Source organism: Achroia grisella, unplaced genomic scaffold (genome assembly GCF_030625045.1).
Source record: "Achroia grisella isolate CSIRO2021 unplaced genomic scaffold, CSIRO_AGI_Agris_v1 utg149, whole genome shotgun sequence".
Classification (NCBI taxonomy): Eukaryota; Metazoa; Arthropoda; class Insecta; order Lepidoptera; family Pyralidae; genus Achroia; species Achroia grisella.
The window spans coordinates 4,774,299-4,798,058 of record NW_026712644.1 but is presented as its reverse complement, the minus strand read 5'-3'; the positions used below and the strand labels follow the sequence as shown (position 1 = coordinate 4,798,058).

The window sequence follows — 23,760 nt, the reverse complement described above, 5'->3', positions numbered from 1 at the left end:
TGTAGATTGCAGTAAGAGTGATAAATTTCCTTTTAAGATTTAGCAAACAGATTACTCAACAGATAATAAAATGTAATAGATAAGTTTTTTTTTAATTAATAAAATGAAATAGGCAACTTTTTTTTAATATTTTAAAAGTATAAGCGTGAAATGAAATCAATAAAAAAATAAAGGTTTTTATGGAATAGAGAGTGAGAAGCCGCCCAACGACGCTGGTATTGAAATAGGATGCCAGTTGTGCGTCAGTGCGGGGTGCCTACCCGAGAGTGCTGGCTGTGTTCTAGAATTTCTAGACTAAATACCAACAATTTTTTTAATGCCATCTTGTGTTGTAAGCACCTGTAGAAATAATTCAATGAAACAACAGAAAGCGGGCGGTATAACGTACCACAAGTGAGTATTTTTTTTTCATGATAACAATGTAAAAGCAAGTAAACACATTGTCAGGTACAGCTATGCCGAGTTTCGTCGGCGAAATGCGGACTTATGGTAGGTATTTCATAGAGTGGGAGTTTAACATTTACCATTGACAATATGCTAACAATAGGGTTGCCAGATTAAATTTATTATTTCGATAAAATTTCGGGGAAACAAAATAGGATTTCAAACTATAATTTTAGTAGAATCAAATAAACCTATATTCACGACTTTTATACAAGATGGGGTAGTCAGAGGTATTGTTAATTGTCGACTGCTCAGGACATTGTGACAGGACAGCGAGCCTACCGCCATCTCTTGGATTAAGTTCAAGGTGTAAACTAAAGCACTACTATTTAAACTAGGCAAGTTTTCTTCCTAATTAAACTACTGTAATTAATTACCACGCAAAAAAGAAGATAATCTGCCGTGACAGGGTTGATGAATCCTGAAACCCTGGAATTGATCAGAGTCGCCAACCTGCATCCGCCTATAGTAATAATAATCTCAGGACAATTTACACAACGCAATCTAGATCCAAGTTAAGCCAGCTAAAGCTTGTGTTATGGGTACTAGATAACCGATACATATACATAGATATTTTTTTTGTAAATAAATACATATTATACATAGAAAATACCCTGACCGATACAAACAATCATACTCATGAATACAAATGTTTGTGCCGTGCGAGGAATCGAACCCGCGACCATCGGTCGTAAAGTGGTGTGCTAGACCACCGAGGTCGTCATGTGGAAGGGGATTATTAGTTATGTGGGCTAATAACCCCATTGGTAACAATGTACCATGCTAGGTTGACCAAGCGATATTCTAATTGACCTGATCGCACGCTCATCCTATCATCCTCCACTGGTCTTCCGCCAGCGTATATCATTAGTCCAGCCAGATGCACCATCCTATTATCATCCTTTAAAAATAATACTACTAGAACGTGGGAGACCCTAATTCATTCCCAATCAATATAAATACGAAGAAAAGAGCTTATTCCTTCTTAAATGCCGGCAACGCACTTGTAATTCCCCTGGTGTTGCGGGTGCTCATGGGCGGCGGTAATCACTTACCACCAGATGAAACAAGCTTATTTGTTACCTACCCTTGAGTTGCGGGTGCTTATGGGTGGCGGTAATCACTTACCATAAGATGAAACAAGCTTGTTTGTTACCTACCTTTGAGTTGCGGGTGCTTATGGGTGGCGGTAATCACTTACCATCAGATGATACAAGCTTGTTTGTTACCTACCTTTGAGTTGCGGGTGCTTATGGGTGGCGGTAATCACTTACCATCAGATGATACAAGCTTGTTTGTTACCTACCTTTGAGTTGCGGGTGCTTATGGGTGGCGGTAATCACTTACCATCAGATGATACAAGCTTGTTTGTTACCTACCTTTGAGTTGCGGGTGCTTATGGGTGGCGGTAATCAATTACCACCTAGTGAAACAAGCTCGTTTGTCACATGTGCTATGAAAAAAGGTGACATAAGGAAAGAAAGTTTACGCTGATGAAGGTACAAGCTGTTGACAATAATGATTTTCATTGTTCTAGATTCCCAAACGATAACTTTATTAAATACAAGTGGATACAAATAATTAGAATAAGCAGAAAAGATACAGCATGGCTACCAGCGAGAGGCAGCGTAGTCTGCTCTTTGCATTTCGCAGATAAAGATTTGTATATAACAAAAGCCGGATTGCGTCGCATAGTCAAGTATGGAATACCGAAAAAGGTGTGTAGTTTATAATAATAATAGCAGTGAACAATTCACACAGCGCCATCTAGTTCATAATGTTGTAGTTTTATTTTATTTTTGTATAGGTAGGAATAAGATTTGGTAAAATATATTTAGAAAGACTATTGACAACAGAGTGAAAGAAGTGATGTATCAAACAATAAGTGTACAATAAAGGGAACTATAAAAGTACATACAAATTTAGAATATAAAATACAAATATGGTCAGCCAGTTACAACACCAACATAACAGAATTTGTTTTATGAGTGATAACATAGACAAGTGATAGATTTTTTTGTAAATACCTATATAGAAAATACCTAAACATTATTTAAATTATTAACCGGGTCTTAATACGAATAATTTTATGGCAAATAAAGGTATTTACCTCTCTCTCTAGAGAATGTATAATGTATATTAAAAACGAAAGTTTAAAAGTAACTAATACCTAAACAGATACAAACAATCACACTCATGAACTAAGCAGAGCTTGTGCTATGGATAACTAACTAACTAGACAACTGATACAAATACTTAAATACATATTTTTGTAAACACACAGTATACATAGAAAACAGCCGGACTGATACAAACAATCATACTCATGAATACAAATGTTTGTGCCGTGCGAGAAACCGTACCGGCGACCTTCATGTGCTGAATCTTTAGACCGAGGCGTATTTAACTAGTTGTTATCCGGGATTTCATCTGCATTTTTAGATAGAAATTTACCTCGTGAATGAGCACTTAATTTTTTTGTTTTCAAATTAAAAAATAATTTATTCATGTAGGACATTTTAGTTGCATATTAACGTCATATTTTTTATACTATAATTTCTTCCCTCCCGTCCAGTTCTGTATATCCAATTGAGAAGAACTGGCAAGAAACTCAATTAAAGGACTTATACTTTATTTACAATGTATATTTATATAGGTGTCTATGTCTAACATTAAATGAAAATCCCATGCATGAACAACTATTGCCATGCACGCTCGTCATTCAAGTAATCGTTTAGTGAGTAATAGGCTTTACTCAGTAAATATGATTTAACAGATGTTTTGAATTAATTTAAGGGTAATTCCAATATATCCTTTGGATTCTTATTGTAAATTTTTATACCTATTCCCATAAAAGACCTATTGACTTTTTCTAAACGATACTTGGGGACAGCAAGTTTGTCTTTAAATCTAGTATTAATATTATTAATAATATTTTAAGATTTTAATCGACCGCAACAGTGATATATGGAAGGAAGACGCAAAAGTGTGCCAACTGTCCACAGTGCGCTTAGTCCCTAACTCAAATAACGTAAGGATATCTAATACTATATTTATTTAGAAAAAGAAATAATCTTTATTCAAATAAACTTAATATAAGATTAAAATTCAAAATATCTTTATTCATGTAGGTCTGTTACAGACTCTATGATATGTTAAATCTACTGTCAGTTCGGAATGATTTCGAGATGAGAAGAAATGACAAGAAACTCAGCTCGTATTCTTTTCAAATAAATGTTGTACATGTTTACAATAATACACAGTCATTAAAATTCAAATTTGAGAGAATAGAGTGACCACCAGCATATGCTATTGCAAAAACAAAAAATCTAATCAGTGTTCGTAACCTGAACAGACCAGTCCCCACAAGCAGCACCCGTTCAAGAGTATGACGGCACAAGCACTTTTGAATTGTCACATTTTTTATTCTACCACTCATTTCTTTTCAAATAAATGTTGTACATGTTTACAATAATACACAGTCATTAAAATTCAAATTTGAGAGAATAGAGTGACCGCATATGCTATTGCAAAAACAATAATCTATTCAGTGTTCGTAACCTGAACAGACCAGTCCTTACAAGCAGCACCCGTTCAAGAGTATGACGGCACAAGCACTTTTGAATAGTCACATTTTTTTATTCTACCACTCATTCGAAACGCAGACTCATCACAAGCAGAATGAGCAATAAACTTGTGAGTTGCTCTTTTAAATGAATGTTGTTTTTTATATGGTGCACCCGCCTGCTATAACAATATACTCTATGTGGTTAGTAACAAAAATGGTAAATTTCTTTTAGGTCTCTGACGACCACGACAGCGACGAGGATACTAAAGAATTGGTGATATCTCATGAAAACGAGACTGCGCTTACAGCATCAGAAACCGTAAGCTATTCAATAAAAAATATATTTTTTTTGTCAAAAAACAAAAAAAACACCAAATGTGGGAACTTTGAACCGAAATACTGACAACACTGAAAATATGGCGCGAATATTTTAAAAATAAAAGTTAATAAATAAATGTGTACGTCAATAACGTATTCAATAACCGTTTTATTCGATAAACGTTACAACGTTTCGTTAGCAAATGTGTAGCAACGTCAGTAACCTATTCGATAACCGTTTTATTTGTAACGTTTCGTTATGAATAACACCTTTATAAGTACGCAATGTAAATGAACTGGCGTTTGAAAAAATAGAAATTCAGTTGGTTCTCTTACCAGTTCTTCTCAATTGAATCTGTACACTGAACTGGACGGTAGGGGACAAATTTTAATACAAAAAACTTGACGTTCACAAGCGGCTAAACATCTATCCATCTTTCGCATTTATTATATTAATTAACTAGGTGCTACCCGCGGTTTCGCTCACATAACTTCTTTACTAGCTGCTAGATTAGCAAAACGTTGATATTTTATTTATTTGTTTTTTTTTTATAAAAAATATTTGTTTTTTTTAAATAAAATATATCCTATGTTCACTCTAATACTACCAAGAACACGTGTACAAAATTTCATGATGATCGGTTCAGTAGTTTTTGCGTGAAAGAGTAACAAACATCCCTACTTACACATTTATAATATCACTAACTACCCACCCCGGCTTCGCATATATATAAACTTTCCTCTTGAATCACTCTATCTATTAATAAAACCGCGTCAAAAACCGTTGTGTAGTTTTAAAGATTTAAGCATACATAGAGACGGACAGATAGCGACAGCGACTTTGTTTTATACTATGTAATGATGATGATAAAGATGATGAAGATGATGATAATTAAGGATTGAGGATAAGATTTGACCAAACATATTGTTTACAGGAAGATGAACTTGAAGACATAAAATCTAATATTAATATAGATTATAACAAGCACATAGAGTCTATAATTGTCACCTTGTCACCAGACGAGGCATCGTACAGTGTAACCCGCGACAACAGAGACAAAGAAGTAGAATGCGTATTTGATAGCTCAGAAACCAACGAATTGAGAATGAAACTGAAGAAACAGATACAAAAGTCAAAAGTCAACAGGAAGAAGATGAAAGTGCTGAACCAAAGGATACGACGGCTGGCGAGGAAGAATGCAAAATTGGTGAATGTTATTAGAGAATTACGGGGGAAGTTAAACGGGATTGGTGCGATTTAATTTAATTAGATTTTAAATTAGATATAATTAAATGTTTTTATTAATAATGAAATATGTTTTTAATAAAAATCTCTCTCTATCCCGGCCTTAACCCATTTTAATTGGGGTCGGCTCTCCTAATCATCCGTCTCCAGAGCACGTCTGGATCGTCATTGGGTCTAAATTTTCACGCCTTCGGTCTTTTTTGATGGCGGCTATCCATGTAAGTCGATGTCTTCCACGCTTCTTTTGTTTCGGATTGACTTTTAGTATCTTTTGTGTCATATGGTCTTCGTCTTCTCTTGATGTGACCGTACCAATGCAATCTGGACTCAGTCAATTTATCCAGGACAGGTCTTACTTTGAATGTACCTCGCAAGTAATGGTTTGACACCTTGTCTAGAAGCGTAACCCCAGCAGTTTTTAATAAAAATGATTTTATAAACTAGCTTTTGCCCGCGGCTTCGCTTGCATTAATTTATCTCTTTAGGGGTGGAATTTATCAAAATCCTTTCTTAGGGGATGTCTACGTCATAGTAGATTTATGCATGCAAAGTCTCAGCTCGATCGGTTTAAAATTGACAAAGTTTCATACAAACTTTCATTCTCTATTTTATCCCCTTGGGGGTAGAATTAATCAAAATCCTTTCTTAGCGGATGCCTACGTTATAATATCTACCTGCATGTCAAATTTCAGCCCGATTCATCCAGTGGTTTGGGCTGTGCGTTGATAGATCACTATGTCAGTCACCTTTGAGTTATTTATATATATTATAATAATTAAAAATAAATATGAATAAAACTCCATAATATTCCTCTACATGTCAGCCATGATTTTAGGATGGAGCAGCAGTCTAAAATATTATTGATCTTATTCATAAAACTTACGAAGCCTTTATAAGTCCACTATAGCAGTGCTATAAAGGTTTAGCGGCTATGATAGGGCCGCAAGATTTGTACATTGAGTGTTCGTCTCGTACAAGCAGCGGCAGGAAAAGGGCGGTGAAAGAATAAGTCCAGTCGTAGTTTTGTATAAATTTGTATTCTTGAATTATTTACAGAGGTTGAATAATATCAATAATATATACAGAAAATAAGTTATATACGTGTTCAAAATCTACCCTGTACCATCGTAAGCACAGATTATTATATTAGATGATATGATGTGCGCGCATTATTTCAAAAATAAAACAAATTTAAACTGAGTGAAACCTACTGGGAAACTGGAAAACTAGAGAAAAAATCTTCGAGACCCTGACTTGTGTTAAAAGCCAAAGAATTACGCAGATTCAGGTAAGAGACAGACGCTTCCACATATAGTAATTTCCCTAACAATCAAAAAAGAAGGGATTCGGTCCGCTCTGACAGGTCTGTTGTCCTACTCCCTATATGTCGCTAGGCACCGGTGTTACTGCGCACTATCTGTAGATTCTCCACAAAGGCTTTATAAAAATGTCTATTCATCAACAATCTATAAAGCTCTTATAACTGTTCAATAGCAATATGTTCTATAAACCTATGATAAACCTCTGATAGTGAAAAATGTTATTCATAATCGCTCTATAACGGTCCGATAAAGTCAAAACGTCAAATAGCGAACTACAAAGTGTAAGAAATATCAACTCTATGTACTAGTAATAAAATAACAACTATATAGCATTAATTTAACTATGTCTCTAACACAATTCACTTTAGCATTTGTATTTAAAATACCTATAAACCAGCAATATTTATGAACCAGCACTTTCTATGCTCAAAGACCGAATACCGTGGCTTACAAAAACCCACCTTTTATACAGAGAAGATATGAGTGGTTAAACTAGTTGCGTATAACCCACGCAACTAGTTTAACGATACCGAGTAATAACGAAACTACCTTCTTTTAATATTTTAAAAATATCAGATATTTCGACAATATTGATGTGAACTGTGAACCCTAACAAAAGTTAACAGTCGATTTCCTACTGTAGCGGCATTATAACTTCAAAATTGTGTCATAATTATTGCATTAATTAATAAAATGGAAGTTATTTCTACAAATAATTTAATTGATATATCAAGAAATCGGTATGTAACTAGCAAACAGTACCTACCCGCCGTTTTACCACGATTAATTTTTTCGTACAAAATGGTGCACACTATATTTGTATGTTATTGTATATTTGACTTTATTGTTTAAAATAACTGTAATATACTTAAAGATAGTTATTTAAACATACAAAATTACGACGTATAACGTATAATAAAATAACAGTTACATAAGTACCGTTTTTTATTGTACGTTATAACGATATATAACTGGCTAATCTGTCATAGACAATAAATTAAGTTAATTTAAAAATAAAAATCATACCTTCATCTGTGTCATCCAGTGAAACCACCGTGCCCACAGATTCTAAATGTGGAGGTAGGCAATTCTCAAAAAGGGTGTACACTTCAGGATGTCGACGTTGCAAATGTGCTTTAAAATTCGTCCTAGTTGTACTAAAAGACAATACTTTATCGCGTAGATTGCAGACTGCTTCTCTATCACTAACTTCCACTTGTGGAAAATAACCCCAAATTATAAATTTTCCTTGTCTATTAGCCTGCGTCTGGTCATTTTTCAGTGACATATCAGTTTCACCGCTGTGTTTATTTTCTCAAATGCACTCTAATTTACCGGATGTCGACAAATACTATATTCTCTTGTTACAAATTCAATAAATAGCTATTTTTTGACTAGAATTTGTGTTTTTTCGAAATAGTCCCAAATCCTCGATTCCATATCAAATAATATCGAAACCATAATTAAATAAATTAACACGGTTTTTTTAACGAGACAACGAGGCTTTTTATAAGTGTATTATATATTCATTTAAAAATCGATAATGAAAGAATGCAACGGAATATTTTTTATGTGCTTATTTCCAGTGGAGGAAAAGAGAAGGGTATAAATTCGAGATCACATCCAACGTTAGAAATTAAACATTCGCCGTTCAATATCACGATATTAATTTAGACCGAGCTCACAGAGAAAATAACTAAGTTTATCTAGTTCTCAATAATAACTAGTTTGTCACAGGTTAAAAAAACTAGTTATTGTGTTGAGATCTGTGGTCACACAAATTTTATGTCAACTGGTTAGTAATTTTGGTAAAGATTGAAAGAGAATTCAAAATATACAGTTAAAACAATACTCAGTAGTCCACACAAACAAAACAAAACAAACTGTAGTCCACAGCAGTTATTCTTAGAGTAAAATGAAGAAATTAAAGTAACCTAGTAATAACAACTCGTTGGAGATTTGTTTACATCTATGTCAATTGAAAGTATACTAGCGCCATCTCTAATTTATAGTAGATAGTAATTGTTTTCTTAAAAAGTATTTTTATGGTCTCCAACCTTTGTTAATTGCTTCAAAGTTTTATTCTAACTAGGTGTCGATGTTTTTAGCATTCTTTAGATTACAATAAAGGTGTACTTTTAAAATAAAAACTTTTTCTAGATTTTAAAATTTTGTTTACGCCATTTGTGAGTATACTAGCGCCACCTGTGATTTTCTGTTGATATTAAATAAGAATTTTCTAACAACTTTAAAATTATACCTATTACCCGCTGGATGGCGCTATATTGACTTTTTGAAAAATGTTTTGAGTTTAAACTTTTGTTCGTTGTTGCTGAGGTAAGGACAATTTCGGGGTTTTTAAGTTTGAATTACGAATTTATAAATTAATTTCAATGACCATGAACATATATTTATACCAGTTTTATGTGTGAATGAAATGATGAAGAAGCTGACGGCGAATCTGATTGATCGCATATATACATGAACAGAAATACAGATAACACGCTACTATGTCACACCAGTAATGCGTTGCTATTCTGGAGGACTAATATATCATGACTATCCTGTAATTCCACCAACTTCAGTCGAAACAGTTTAAAAAGCAAACTGCTTGACCACTAAAATAGGAGAGATTAGGGTACCTCAGTCTTACAACGTACAAATGTACAAAATAAATTTATTCATGATCATTATCTCAGCCTGAAAGACGTCCACTGCTGGACAAACGCCTCCCCCTAAGATCTCCACGACGATCGATGCTGTGCTTCTCGCATCCATCGCCTTCCAGCGATCTTGACCAGATCGTCGGTCCACCTTGCTGGAGGCCTTCTCACGCTGCGTCTTCAGGTCCGTGGTCGCCACTCGAGGACTTTATTGAGTTTATTCATATCAATCAAATCAAAATATCTTTATTCATGTAGCTCTATTACAGATTCTTATGATATGTCAAATCTATAGTCAGTTTTGAGTGCTTTGGACCGGGTTATAACCCGTGGGCACTTTAATTGAAATAAATCTTGGGGTTAAATAATGTCCACCTCAAATTATAGTACATTAAAAACATATTTAAAAAATTATATACGTAATAAACAATAAAAAAATCCGGTCCTTATGTGAGAAATTGTTAACGCCAGAAATGCTCTATTAGCAACAATATGCAATACTTATAAATATTGCTAAGAAGATATTTTAGGCGCTTCGTAATTTATAATTTGTCAATATTATTCTTTATTCTTATTCAAATACACGTCCCGTCAACATCGATTTATTATTATTTTAAAACACTTCAACCATTTAATAATTTCTACAGAAATTAGAATTTTCAATAGGGTCTTCAACGTTTTAAAATAATACGCTACAAATTATATATGTACATTTATTTATTTATTTACAATAACTCATGATCGTGCACTACAGATATCTTCAGTTTGTGTTTGTGCCACGTTAGAGTGAGAGGGAGCGATGGCGCGCTGTCCCTCTCGCTCTCCCCCTCGCTGTCTGACTCGGAGTCAGTCTCGGCCAGCGCCGACAGGTTGGAGACCTGTTTCGACATGTCCTCTGCGAGATCTTTTGGTATCAACATCTGGAATGTTAAAAGTAGTGTAAAATTATTTATTAATTATAATTTATTTTGTATAAAACATACATACATCGTCGGTTAAATAGCAAAATGGCACTATTTTACAAGAAACGCATTTAAAGATTTTTAAATTTAATCAAATTATTTTTCATTTAAAGTTTTAAATTTACACACAAGTATTATATATCAATTTAAAAGTATTTAGATAATGATTGAGACGGCGTGGTTAATTTAATTGACTTATATAAAAGGAGGCAAAACTAGATTATAATTTTGAAAAATGACAATTTTCTATTTAATTGACGATATTTAAAATCGACATTTATTCAATTAATATAATCGGTAATGTCAAATGTTACGTTCTAAAAATGTACGTCAATTTTTTTTTTTGTTTTATTTATCCGTAATGGAAAGGCAAAGAGTCTAAGCCCATACAGCCGTAATGTACGTCAATTTGACATACGTCTCTAGACGTCAATGTCATTCTAATCTTTAGATGTCAATGTCATTTTTTTTAAATAAATCTTTATGAGGACAAACGGGAAAAAAGTTTTTGAGTAGGGATGTGCTAAGTCGTAACAAACATGACTCGAGTTGACTCGAGTTACCTGTAATGCCCAAACGCTGATTTGGTGTGTTGTTATAGGGAAAAAAAAGCACACAGGTTAATAATCGATAGTAGCCGATTCTCAGACCAACTGAATATGCATATAAAATTTCAAAGAATCGTAAAAGCGTTGATACCTGTAGCCAGGCGCCGCTGAGGGCGTACGGCCGCTCGCAGGTGGTTAGGGCTCCGCTGACGGCTGGTGACAGCAGCGTGGCCGCCGTCGCGCCTGACCGCCACGTGAAGTGCCGCCCGTGGAGTACCCGCCCGCTACATCGACAAACAGATGACGAGCGTGTATGGAAATAGTTGTTCATGCACTGGATTTTCATTTAATGTTATATTAATGTTAGACATAGACACCTATATAAGTACAATGTAAATAACTGGCTTTAAAAAAACACCTTATCTATACATACAAATAAAATTGGAGTGTCTGTTTGTAATATTGAAATAAACGTTTTTTACTACATGCATATGAATATAAATACACCACAATAACATTTTTTACAATTTTTGTTTCTTTAATTTCTGTTAGTTCCGGCTAATCTCTGAAATTGCTGAGCCGATTTTGCAGGACTTCTATTGGCAGATAACTAATGAAATAAGGAGTAACTTATGCTACTTTTAATTTATAAAAATAAAGTTTAATTCCACGCGGACGTATTCCCGGGTACAGCTAGTACTTATATAAAAATATCCTCTACAGTTTAATATATAAAAATCTGACACAAACTCACTCTATAGCAAGAGGCAGCAAGCTGGCTCCCTCTGGATTCAAGATCAGATGAACACCGTCCAAATAGTCTACAGTGCTCTCTTCACTTCTCCAAGAACCCTGCAATAATAAAAACAATGTTAGCTTCAATACACAAATGTACAATATAGCTAACATAATAAATAAATTTAGAATACAGCTAACTTTAATACATAAATGTAGAATACAGCTAACTTTAATACATAAATGTAGAATACAGCTAACTTTAATACATAAATCTAGAATACAGCTAGCTTTAATAAATAAATTTAGAATACAGCTAACTTTAATACATAAATGTAGAATACAGCTAACTTTAATACATAAATCTAGAATACAGCTAACTTTAATAAATAAATTTAGAATACAGCTAGCTTTAATAAATAAATTTAGAATACAGAGATATATAAAATTCTCGTGTCACAATATTAGTTACCACACTCCACCGAAGCGGATTGACCGGTTTTTATGAAATTTTATATTGCATGTTCAGTAGGTCTGAGAATCTCCTACTATTAAAAAATTATAAATTTTTCGTCCCCCCCCCTCCCCCCAAATGATAAGGGTTGCCCATCCCTATATTTTTTTATATTTTATAAAAAACACATACAACCCTAAATTTTCACCCTTCTATCACCAACTCCTATGTTTTATATGTATTATTTTTATTGTTATTTTTATATGTACTATATTTATATACTTTTAACAGCAACTGTTTCAATACTGTTAGTATTTACATTCCTAAAAAATGTCTACAAGTGTTAACTTTTGATTGTTATTTATAAAGCATCTCCACTGGTGCCCCGCCAGCGCAAACCGTCGGCGCAGGCGGGTGCACCATTCCATTATCATCATTAATTTAATTTATATGGCAAAACAACGTTTTACCTGCATTAATTCTGGTACGTGGGGCAGAGCTCGTTCAATGCTTGATAACTCAAAACTGTCCGTTGACATGTGACCTGGAATGATTGTTGTAATAATAGATAGATAGATAGATAGATAGATAGATAGATAAGTTCTTTATTCAACAATTACAAACACATAGCATACATGAGATACATTTTATAAATAGAAATAAAGTTTACAAGTTAAATAATACAGAAATATAATGTTACAAAATAAAATAAAAATGGAGGTGGCTTTATGTGTCGCAATGATGAAAAGGCAACCAACTCAGCATGAAGCTACAGATAAGTCTGCAGCGCTGATACTCTGTTGGCTCCTATAATTAAATACATACTCACATACATATATACGTGAATGTTTATATATTACACTTCGAGCTCTTAAAATAATCTCAGGACAATTCACACAGCGCCATCTAGTCGCAAGTTAAGGTAACTAAAGCTTGTGTTATGGGTACTACACAACTGATACAAATACATATTATACATAGAAAACATACAGACCGATACAAACAATAATACTCATGAATACACCCGCCAGAAACTGAAATACCATCCTGATCATCTGGATGAATGGCGGTCTTCCACACTTACGGTTTTCTAGAAACTTTTTGCCCCGCACAACCACATTGTGGAATCACCTTCCAGCAATGGTATTTCCGAACCGATACGATATTGAAACCTTCAAGAAAAGAGCTTATTCCTTTTTAAAAGGCCGACAACGTACTTGCAATTCCCCTGGTGTTGCGGGTGCTCATGGGCGGCGGTAATCACTTACCATCAGGTGAGCCGCATGCTCGTTTGTCCCCTGTGTTATAAAAAAAAAATAGTTTCTGTCCCCTGTTTTAGTACAAATTGGAATTTCTTTAGTGAAACTCTGTTTTACTTATTATTTAGTCCTCAATAAAATAAATTGCCCCCACACCCCAGGGGCGGACTAAGACTAGCCTACTAGGGCCCGTATTTGGGGACTAATTTTTTATTTACATAATAAATTTTTACTTTAATTTGACAAAAATAAATATAACAGGCTCTGCTTCAGCGTTCGTCCGCTACTGGATACTAACACTGAAGCAGGGGACAGAGGCACCCCCCCTCTGGCCCCCCGGAGGAGACAGTACCTTCAGGTCCCGTGCGGTCGTTGCTCATGGTGGTGAGTCCCCGCTGCAGCGTGTCTTTGATCTGCTGCTCCACTGTGGGGGACAGCTCCGAGGGGGACGCCGGCTCAGTACCTTCACGCTGTAAATCAAATCAAATCATTAATTCATGTAGGACATTTTAGCCGCTTGTCGTGAAGTTTTTTGTATTAATATTTATTCCCTACCGTCCAGTTCAGTGTACAGATTCAATTGAGATGAACTGGCAAGAAACTTATATAAAGTATCTTTGATCGTTTACTTATATACTTGTCTATGTCCATATAAATGTGTAATATGATTGAAGAGATTGCATAATTTTATTTAAAAAAAATTCCAGTATAACCTTTGGTATTGTAAATTTTTATATCCATTCCCATAAGACTCATTGGCCTTTCTATAATCGAACTAGCTGTCCCGGCAAACGTAGTTTTGCCTTAAAATAAAAAAAAAAATTTGATGTGGACTACCCCTAACATTTAGGGGGATGAAAAATAGATCTTGGTCGATTCTCAGATCTACTCAATACGCTCACAAAATTTCATGAGAATCGGTCAAGCCGTTTCGGAGGAGTATGGGAACGAAAACTGTGACACGAGAATTTTATATATAAGATTTAAATGTAGGTGTTAGTACCTGTGCAGGCTGTGAGTGCGGCCAGGGCTGCCAGCGGAGCCTCGCGGACACCCCCGCGAGGTGCGCGGGGCCGCCGCCCGCCCCCCCCGGGGCTCCCGGGGCTCCCACGCCGCCCGCAGACCGCCGCCGACACACGCGCGTCACCAGCCACGCGCCGCCGCATCTGACCATCACACGCACTTTATACACCACTAGCTGTACCCGCGACTTCGTCAGCGTAAAATAGAAACCTTGACCAAAATATTTAATGACCTAACCCAATAAAAGCCAAATGAAAAAAAAATATCGTTTTATCTTCAAAAATGACGACACTTCTATACAACCTTTCATAACTCTTTCAATCCCTTAAAAATCTATTTCTTAATATATATTTAAAGATAGGCTAAAAATTAAACTTCATGCTTCTTGCTTTTAAAATGACAATATTTCCATATAAACATTTAGCTCTCCTTTAATTCCTTACAACCAATTTTTCTTTTTTTATATTTAATCAACAGCCTCAAAATCTGTTTCACGCTTTGAAAATGGCGATATACCCAATCTTGCACCTACCCCTTTCCCTGTCCCTTTACAACCCTTTTCCACATTAAAAAGTACCCTATATCCATGTTACCAAGATTATGTTACCAAATTTCATTAAAATCGGTTCAGTAGTTTTGGCATGTAAGCGATAAACCCAAAAACGCTAATGAAAAAGTTTCATCATTCTAGCTTAAAAAGTTATGAATTTACATAAAAACTTTGATCCCCTATTACATTTTACTCCCTTAAGGGTAAAATTATTACAAACTTTGAATGTCATATTTATTCATAATTAATCACTAACCTAAAATATAAGTTTCAAGTTTCTACCTTTAAAAATGACGATTCTTACGTACAACCTTGCATCTACCATTTTAACGCCCTTATAACCTTTCTTTGCATTCAAAAATATCCTATTATTGGGTAGTTTCAGAAATGATACGTCGATGCAGCAGTACTTTTATTTTCAGCTTTATTAAAATGACGTAAGTTTATATATAAAATAGTATAGTTTAGGGGGGTCCGGCGGGGGGTTGGAACCACACTAAGTGTCTGGCAATGAGCAGCGCAAGTTATGATAATGCTACGAACAATATATGAAAATATGGAGTTTCTTAAAATAACGAATTTGATATGATTTTTGTACACCTTTGTTACCTGTTACCTGCCAAAGAAACCACGATCCAGGTTTCATGTTTGGGGATCGTTCTTACCTGTGTTGGGGACACACATACAACAACTTTCACGTTTACTAAAATCACGTATGTCTGGCCGTCGTGGGCTCTTGGGCTATCACAGGACACTGCAGATTAAACAAACATATGGCAAAAATGGCCTATGGGGCCGTTCAAGTATTACCTAAGCATATTTATTACAATTATTTACCCCTATCCCCCTTGTCAGCAAAAGTAAGCAAAGATCTTACCCCCTCCCCTCATGATTACGTAATTTCTTTCCTTTTTACAATAACAATCCAACGCGTTTACGTAAGAAACCCACATTTTGTTACATCTCACGTGAGTTTGGGGGTTGGGGGTTGAATAAAATCTCACGACATCTCACCTACAGAAAATTCAAAAAAACACCTCACGTAATTTACGGCCCTAACTGATACAAATACATAGATATTTTTTTTTATAAATACATATTATACATAGAAAACAGCCAGACCGATACAAACAATCATACTCATGAATACAAATGTTTGCACCGTGCGAGGAATCGAACCCGCGACCATCGGAAGTAAAACCGTGTGCTAAACAGCTAGACTATTGAGACCGTTGAACAACCTGTGATCATTGCCGATCAGCTTCAGGACATCGAACCCGGACCCTCGCTGTGCTGCTCGCAGTTCACGGCCCGTGCATCCAACCAACTGCACAGATAAAGATATATAGGTATTATATACAGATATTAAGATGACTGGAGCTAATCTGTAAGCATCACTTAAATATTTAAATAATGCATTTAGGTGAGTACTGTTTGCCGAGATGAATATCGAGCGAGTTCCAGTAGTAGCAACAAACGAAGACGTGTGAAGGTAGACGCATATGTCTGCCCATAAAAATATTTCATTTTCCATCTACCCGCTGCTCTTCACTTTACCCGTGATCATGGTGGTTGAAACACTACCGAAATATCGGGAACTCAGCAAATAAATATAAAACGTGGTAAGATCCCGTGATTTTTACTAATTATACGTATAAATACATTTAGGGTTGCCAACGATACTGTTTTAAACAGTACTAGCTACTCGCCGCGGCTTCTCTCGGGTGTACATGTATTATATATATAAACCTTCCTCTTGAATCGATCTATCTATTAAAAAAAGCGCTTCGAAATCCGTTGCGTAGTTTTAAAGATTTAAGCATACATAGGGACGGACAGCGACAGCGACTTTATTTTATTATGTAAAACTAACTACTCGCCCCGGCTTTCTAACGTGTGTACATCTATACATATAAATAAAATTGGAGTGTCTGTTTGTAATATTGAAATAACCGTTTTTTACTACATGCATATGAATATAAATACGGTACATACACCAAAATATCATTTTTTACAATTTTTGTCGTCTGTCTGTCTGTTTGTTCCGGCTAATCTCTGAAATGGCTGGACCGATTTTGACGGGACTTTTTTGTAATAAAGAGTAACTTAAGCTACTTTTATTCTAGAAAAGTAAAGTTAAATTCGACGCGAACGAAGTTGCGGGAACAGCTAGTACATAATATACATAGAAAACACCCAGACCGATACAAACAATCATACTCATGACTACAAATATTTACACCGTGCAAGGAATCGAACCCGCTACCATCCGAAGTAAAACGGTGTGACCACCAAACCACCGAGGTCGTCAAAGGTGACTGACATAGTGATCTATCAACGCACAGCCCAAACCACTGGACGGATCGGGCTGAAATTTGTCATGCAGGTAGATGTTATGACGTAGGCATCCGCTAAGAAAGGATTTTGATTAATTCTACCCCCAAGGGGATAAAATAGGGGATGAAAGTTTGTATGAAACTGTCAATTTTAAACCGATCGGGCTGAGACTTTGCATGCATAAAGCTACTATGACGTAAGCATCCACTAAGAAAGGATTTTGATAAATGCCACCCCTAAGGGGATAAATTAACGCGAGCGAAGCCGCGTGCAAAAGCTAGTATAATTGATAAAAAGTATAATTTTTAAGTGTACATACCTGGAGAAAGTTAACTGTACCGTAGGGACCACTGGTGGTCGGCAACTGTGGATCTTGTGCCACGAGCAGGTGTCGAACCCTGGACCCGCCGCCGTCGAGCGGCGCGTGCCACGATATGTGATCGCCCGCGTAGAATTTATTACCTACGGAATAAAGGTGCTTATGTAAGTACACTACTTTTATGAAAATCTGTTAGAAAACAGATTCAAATCCATACATAGTATAAAACAAAGTCGCTGTCGCTGTCTCTCCGTCCCTATGTATGCTTAAATCTTTAAAACTACGCAACGGATTTTGAAGCGGTTTTTTTAATAGATAGAGCGATTCAAGATGAAGGTTTATATGTATAATACATGTACACCCATGCGAAGCCGGGGCGAGTAGCTAGTGTCGTATAAAACACTTTCTTTGTAAAAAAGCTTATTATAAAATTGTAAAGTTTATATATTATAACAATGACTAGCTGTTCCCGCAACTTCGTTCGCGTCGAATTTAACTTTATTTTTCTAGAATAAAAGTAGCTTAAGTTACTCTTTATTACATTATCTGCCAAAGAAAGTCCCGTCAAAATCGGTCCAGCCATTCAAGAGATTAGCCGGAACAAACATACAGACAGATAAAAACTGTAAAAAATGTTATTTTGGTGTATGTACCGTATTTATATTCATATGCATGTAGTAAAAAACGGTTATTTCAATATTACAAACAGACACTCCAATTTTATTTATATGTATAGATGATAATGTTGTAGAAGAAACTTAAAATTCATAGAGCTGAATTGATTGCACTAAGAAAGAGTTCGTAGCGGTTGCGAGCGGGCGACGTTAGCAAGCATACGGCCAATCTGATGGTAAATGGTTACTATAACCTATGAAACACTGTTTGAACTCACCAGTCGCAAATATATATCTAGCGAGAGCCTGCAGCAGCGCGGCGGGCCACAGCGGGGGCGGCGCGGGGGGCGGGGCCGCCGCCAGACGGAACGTCAGCTCCAGGCCGCAGCCGGAGACCGGGGGCTCGCCTGCGGGCGCGGGGGGCGCCGCCAGCACCACGCGGTCCGGCGGAGGATGCACCCGCCCGTCGCCATGCAAGTCCGACAGCCCGAAACTGGGAATACATCATATATATTTGTTTATTCAATCATTTATTTATTTATAGAATAGAATATAAATTATATATTAATATTTCGTCAATCTAAATATATATAACTCAAAGGTGACTGACATAGTGGTCTATCAACGCACAGCCCAAACCACTGGACGGATCGGGCTGAAATTTGGCATGCAAGTACATGTTATGACGTAGGCATCCGTTAAGAAAGGATTTTGATTAATTCCACCCCAAGGGGATATAATAGGGGATGAAAGTTTGTACGAAACTTTGTCAATTTTAAATGCATAAAGCTACTATGACATAGGCATCTCTAAGAAAGGATTTTGATTAATTCCACCCCAAGGGGATAAAATAGGGGATGAAAGTTTGTACGAAACTTTGTCAATTTTAAATGCATAAAGCTACTATGACGTAGGCATCCCCTAAAAAAGGATTTTGATTAATTCCACCCCAAGGGGATAAAATAGGGGATGAAAGTTTGTACGAAACTTTGTCAATTTTAAATGCATAAAGCTACTATGACGTAGGCATCCCCTAAGAAAGGATTTTGATAAATTCCACTCCTAAGGGGATAAAATAAGGGATGAACGTTTGTATAAATCTTCTTAGATTTTCGACTGATTGAACTGAAATTAAAGATTAGATGGTACTATGATGAAGACGTTCGCTTAAATAGGATTTTGATAAATTCAACCCCCATGGGGACAAAATAAGGGATGAAACAGGATGTAAATGTATTAGTCTGAACCTATCAGTACCTAATGGAATGAATAAATTAAGACGAACAAAATAATTTTTAGTTCTTTATGCTATTTTTATTTTAGAAAAATAAAGTGAAATTCCACGCGGACGAAGTCGCGGGAACAGCTAGTAATATTATATATATAAAGTAATATTATTATTTTTATTTTTCCAACACACTAGTAATATTTCTTTATGCATATATTACTTACTATATAACACAAATTTAATAAATATGTATAAAAAAACGATGATAACGAAAATCCGACCACGTTTTAAACGACAAAACCAGTCCATCTACCCACAAGTAACGCCAGCGTAAACCGTTAGCGCGGGCGGGTGCACCTTTCCATTATCATCCATAAAAAAAACCTTTTATTAGCAATCCCCCGCCCCAAACAAATATGGTACATACATACCTGATGTAATGCCAGTGTGGTGGTATGTGTTCATCAGGCTTCCCAGGGTTCCAGTACATACTGATGTAGTCCAGGGGATCATGGCCGCCGAGCCTAAAACAGCACTCGTTTATAATAAAAATGTTGCCTAAGTTGCTTCTTATGCTACGTTTACATTCAGCCGCTTCCCCTGCCACTCGCGCTGCCGGATATATTGCCGGGCGACAACTGAGCGAGAGGGCTGAATGTAAAAACACGCTGCCACTCGCGCTGCCAGTCCTTTGACTCGCGCACGAAAAACCGACAATCGAGGGAGCGCCGGCAGCGCGAGTGGCAGCGACAATGGCATGGGAAGTGTTTCCACTCGTGTTTACACTCTCGCGCTGTTCACTTCCCTGCCCACTCGGGCTGAGTGTAAATTGGGAATTCCAAGATATGCGATCTGCGAGATAAAGTCCCATCAAAATCGGTCCAGCTATTTCGTAGGTTAGCAATAACAATAGAAAGATAATTTATTTATAAATATTTTTTTATATGTAAGAACTGTGTTTTATTTTCATGTGCATTTAGAGAAAAGCTGTTCATTTGAAATTTGAAATCACTATTTTATTTATTTGTGATATTAAATTTAATAATTGAAGAATAAAAATAAGATTAGATAAGATAATAAATTCAGAAAATTGAAATTTTTGAAATTAGACTTTAAATCCACAGCCATAAAGTGGACTTTCTAAAATTTGTAATTTTTGAGTTAAGCCAGTAATATAATAAGTGTGGGATATGTATATATATGTAGAGTGCAATGGTGTGTCATAGTGTGTTTTAGGTATCTTATTATAAAATAAGAACTAATTTACACCCATAATTATGCAAATGCTAAATTTAAGTTAATTAAAAAAAAAATACTCTTCAACGAAACACAGATTACAATACAAGTAGAATACAAGTTACAATACAAACAGAATACAAGTTACAATATAAGTAGAATACAAGTTACAATACAAACAGAATACAAGTTACAATTAAGTAGAATACAAGTTACAATACAAACAGAATACAAGTTACAATACCAATCACAATACAAGTTACCAAGTTACAATACTTGTGTATTGGCTGCTGAAATAGGCAAGACTGATATATACATTTATGAGATTAGAATATTGTTTATACCAGTATTTCAGTCTGGTGGTCACTTGAAGAGGGTTGGGCTGGTCAGGGTACACCTTGGAGCAGGCTTCACACAGCGCTTTCAGACCGGCCGGTATGAGACGATCTGGGAATTTAAATAAAAAAATTCTAAATAATTTATTTATATATCAACCTCTTTTGCATATAATTTTTTTAGGAATAAAAACTCCTAAATGTTCGTGTTTAGTATACATTATTTATATTAACCAAGTTGTTTGTAATTGCAAATAACCATATAATTACATTTAAAAATAAAATTATAAAATTCAAATTTGAAATGTCACACATAGAACATCGATGTTGTTTTGTTTAACTTTATATACATTTCTGCACTTCTTCTAGAACATTCCGTGGCGTCACTATTAAATTCTATGTACAGTATATTTAAACCATTTTTTATTTCAATAATACAACAAATTAAACATTGCATAGTAATAACACCAAACTAAAATATATGCCAGCGCTGTGTATTTATGGTACACCATTGAATCGGGTGTCGCGATTTAAATACCTCGGTCACATTGTATCGGAAGACTTAAGTGATGATTCTGATATAGAGAGGGAGCGAAGAGCGTTGTCGGTCCGATGTAATGTGCTGGCCCGTAGGTTTGCACGGTATGATAACGACGTGAAGACAACGTTGTTTAAAGCGTATTGTCAGTCGTTTTACACGTGCAGCCTGTGGTTTAGGTACACGCAGAGGGCATACAACGTTCTTCGCGTACAATATAATAATGGGTTTAGGATGTTGTTTGGGCTCCCTCGATTTTGTAGCGCATCAGAGATGTTTGCAGCAGCGCGGATAGATGGTTTTGAAGCCATAATGCGAAATAGAACTGCATCACTGATGTGTAGAATTCGGGGGAGCGCAAACAGCCTCCTAAACACCATATCCAATATGTCGGACTGTCCACTTCAGGGGCACTGGATATCGCTGCATTGCTGCGGACCCAGGGCCTCTGGACGTGGACAGAGACATAAATATATGAATTAAATATATGAAATTGTAAATTACTAACATAGTTAATAAGTTGTTTTACTAACATAATATGGATGGATCAATATCTGAAATAAATAAAATAATAATAATAATAATTGCAATATTCCTCCAGCAAACATTTGATCCCAACGAGTCGGATTATCTAACTAAATATTAACTTAACACCAATTAACTTACTACCAATATGTCATGAACTGGCCAGTCAGCTTGTGACCATTGCTAGTGGTACCTCTCTAGACATTTTGACTATGTTAAGTCAAAATGTCTAGAGAGGTACATACTTTTATTTATTTTTTTTATTTTTTATTTAAATTATTCTGTTATGACCCAATTAAAAGTAATGTATATGTTTTATATAAAAAATATCATTAAAAAAAAGTCTAGTACAAAATTATTTATTAACAAATTTTGGCCTATTGTGTATGTTATATTTTTTATTACTATCCCACCAGTTTGACTAGCTGTTTGTTGAGAAGAATTGGCAAGAAACTCAACGGGTACATAAAATATATCCAGAAAATATATTTGTATTAATTTAATATGGGAAGGGTATTCTTAGTAATGGGGTCTGGTGATTAATTGCTAGCAATGTATGGTATATCAGGTCAGGTCAGGTATGGTCAGGTTGACCTCTATATTTCCTCTTACCAGGAGGAAACACAATGACCATCATGATAAATTCCTAGTGAATTTGTCGTGATATGTTAACTGGCCTGACCTCATGTTCATCCTATCATCCTCCACTGGTGCCTCGCCAGCGTATACCGTTAGCGCAGACAGGTGCACCATTCTATTATCATCCATAAGTAAAATAACAGGAACTAATAAAAAAAAAAGATTATGGTAAAAGAAACTCTGATATGCAGCCAAAAATATATGAACAAAGTTAATTTCTTACCACATTAGATTCAAAGTACCCGAAACATGGGCATGTCAAGTGTTGCGTTCACAACATGAACATTTTACGTCTCTGACTACCCCATCTGCGATATGAGTCGTGACAATAAATTATTTCACTAATTGGTATAGTAAAATTATTTATACCTTGTGCCATTTGTTCTTTCGTCGTATCCTCCAAGTTATTCGGGACTTCTGGATCCGGGCAGGGCTGCGCAGGCGCAACAAACGACAATGCACTGTTGGGAATTACGCCGGGCCCATCAGAGCCACTGGGAACGGACATTTTAGCTTATATATTTTCTAGCTAACGCATGAAGAATATAACTAATATTTGTGTTCTTTTTGCTAATTATTTGTGACCTGCCCTAAATACAAATAATATAGACGTTGTTTCCTGCTGTCACATTGTTTTTTATTTTGTTTTCATTTTTAATCTGTGGTCACTAGAACGACTGAATGACCAATTCGAGTTACCATTAGTAAAAACAACTATCTTGGAACTTTAGCTTCATAATATCGTGCGCACAATATTTTGCGTAAAATTTAAATTAACTATAAGTTATTAATTGATTTATTTCAGTTAATGTGGTTTTTAAATACACTTTTTTAATACCTTGATTACTGTAAATCGGCTTTTTACGTTTTAGTGTGTTGCTCACAATGTTCTGTGTA

At 35.6% G+C, this 23,760-nt stretch overlaps 2 protein-coding genes across 2 annotated transcripts; one reads left to right on the top strand and one right to left on the bottom strand.

Annotated features, from left to right (window-relative positions):
* The first annotated feature begins 232 nt into the window (after positions 1 to 232).
* LOC131840689 (THAP domain-containing protein 6-like) lies at positions 233 to 5,594 on the top strand. Its single transcript, XM_059188875.1, has 5 exons — positions 233 to 393; positions 1,982 to 2,162; positions 3,386 to 3,475; positions 4,245 to 4,331; positions 5,266 to 5,594. The coding sequence occupies exons 1-5, from the start codon at positions 317 to 319 to the stop codon at positions 5,590 to 5,592; spliced, it is 762 nt and encodes a 253-aa protein (XP_059044858.1). The 5' UTR covers positions 233 to 316; the 3' UTR covers positions 5,593 to 5,594.
* A 4,680-nt stretch (positions 5,595 to 10,274) lies between these two features.
* On the bottom strand, positions 10,275 to 23,501 carry LOC131840690 (suppressor of fused homolog). Its single transcript, XM_059188876.1, has 12 exons — positions 23,233 to 23,501; positions 21,171 to 21,273; positions 20,022 to 20,114; positions 18,641 to 18,855; positions 17,749 to 17,891; positions 16,334 to 16,419; positions 14,529 to 14,685; positions 13,872 to 13,989; positions 12,731 to 12,804; positions 11,826 to 11,923; positions 11,223 to 11,355; positions 10,275 to 10,481 (listed from the first exon to the last, which is right to left on the bottom strand). Exons 1-12 carry the CDS (start codon positions 23,369 to 23,371, stop codon positions 10,287 to 10,289), a joined length of 1,554 nt encoding a protein of 517 aa, XP_059044859.1. The 5' UTR covers positions 23,372 to 23,501; the 3' UTR covers positions 10,275 to 10,286.
* Positions 23,502 to 23,760: the final 259 nt, after the last annotated feature.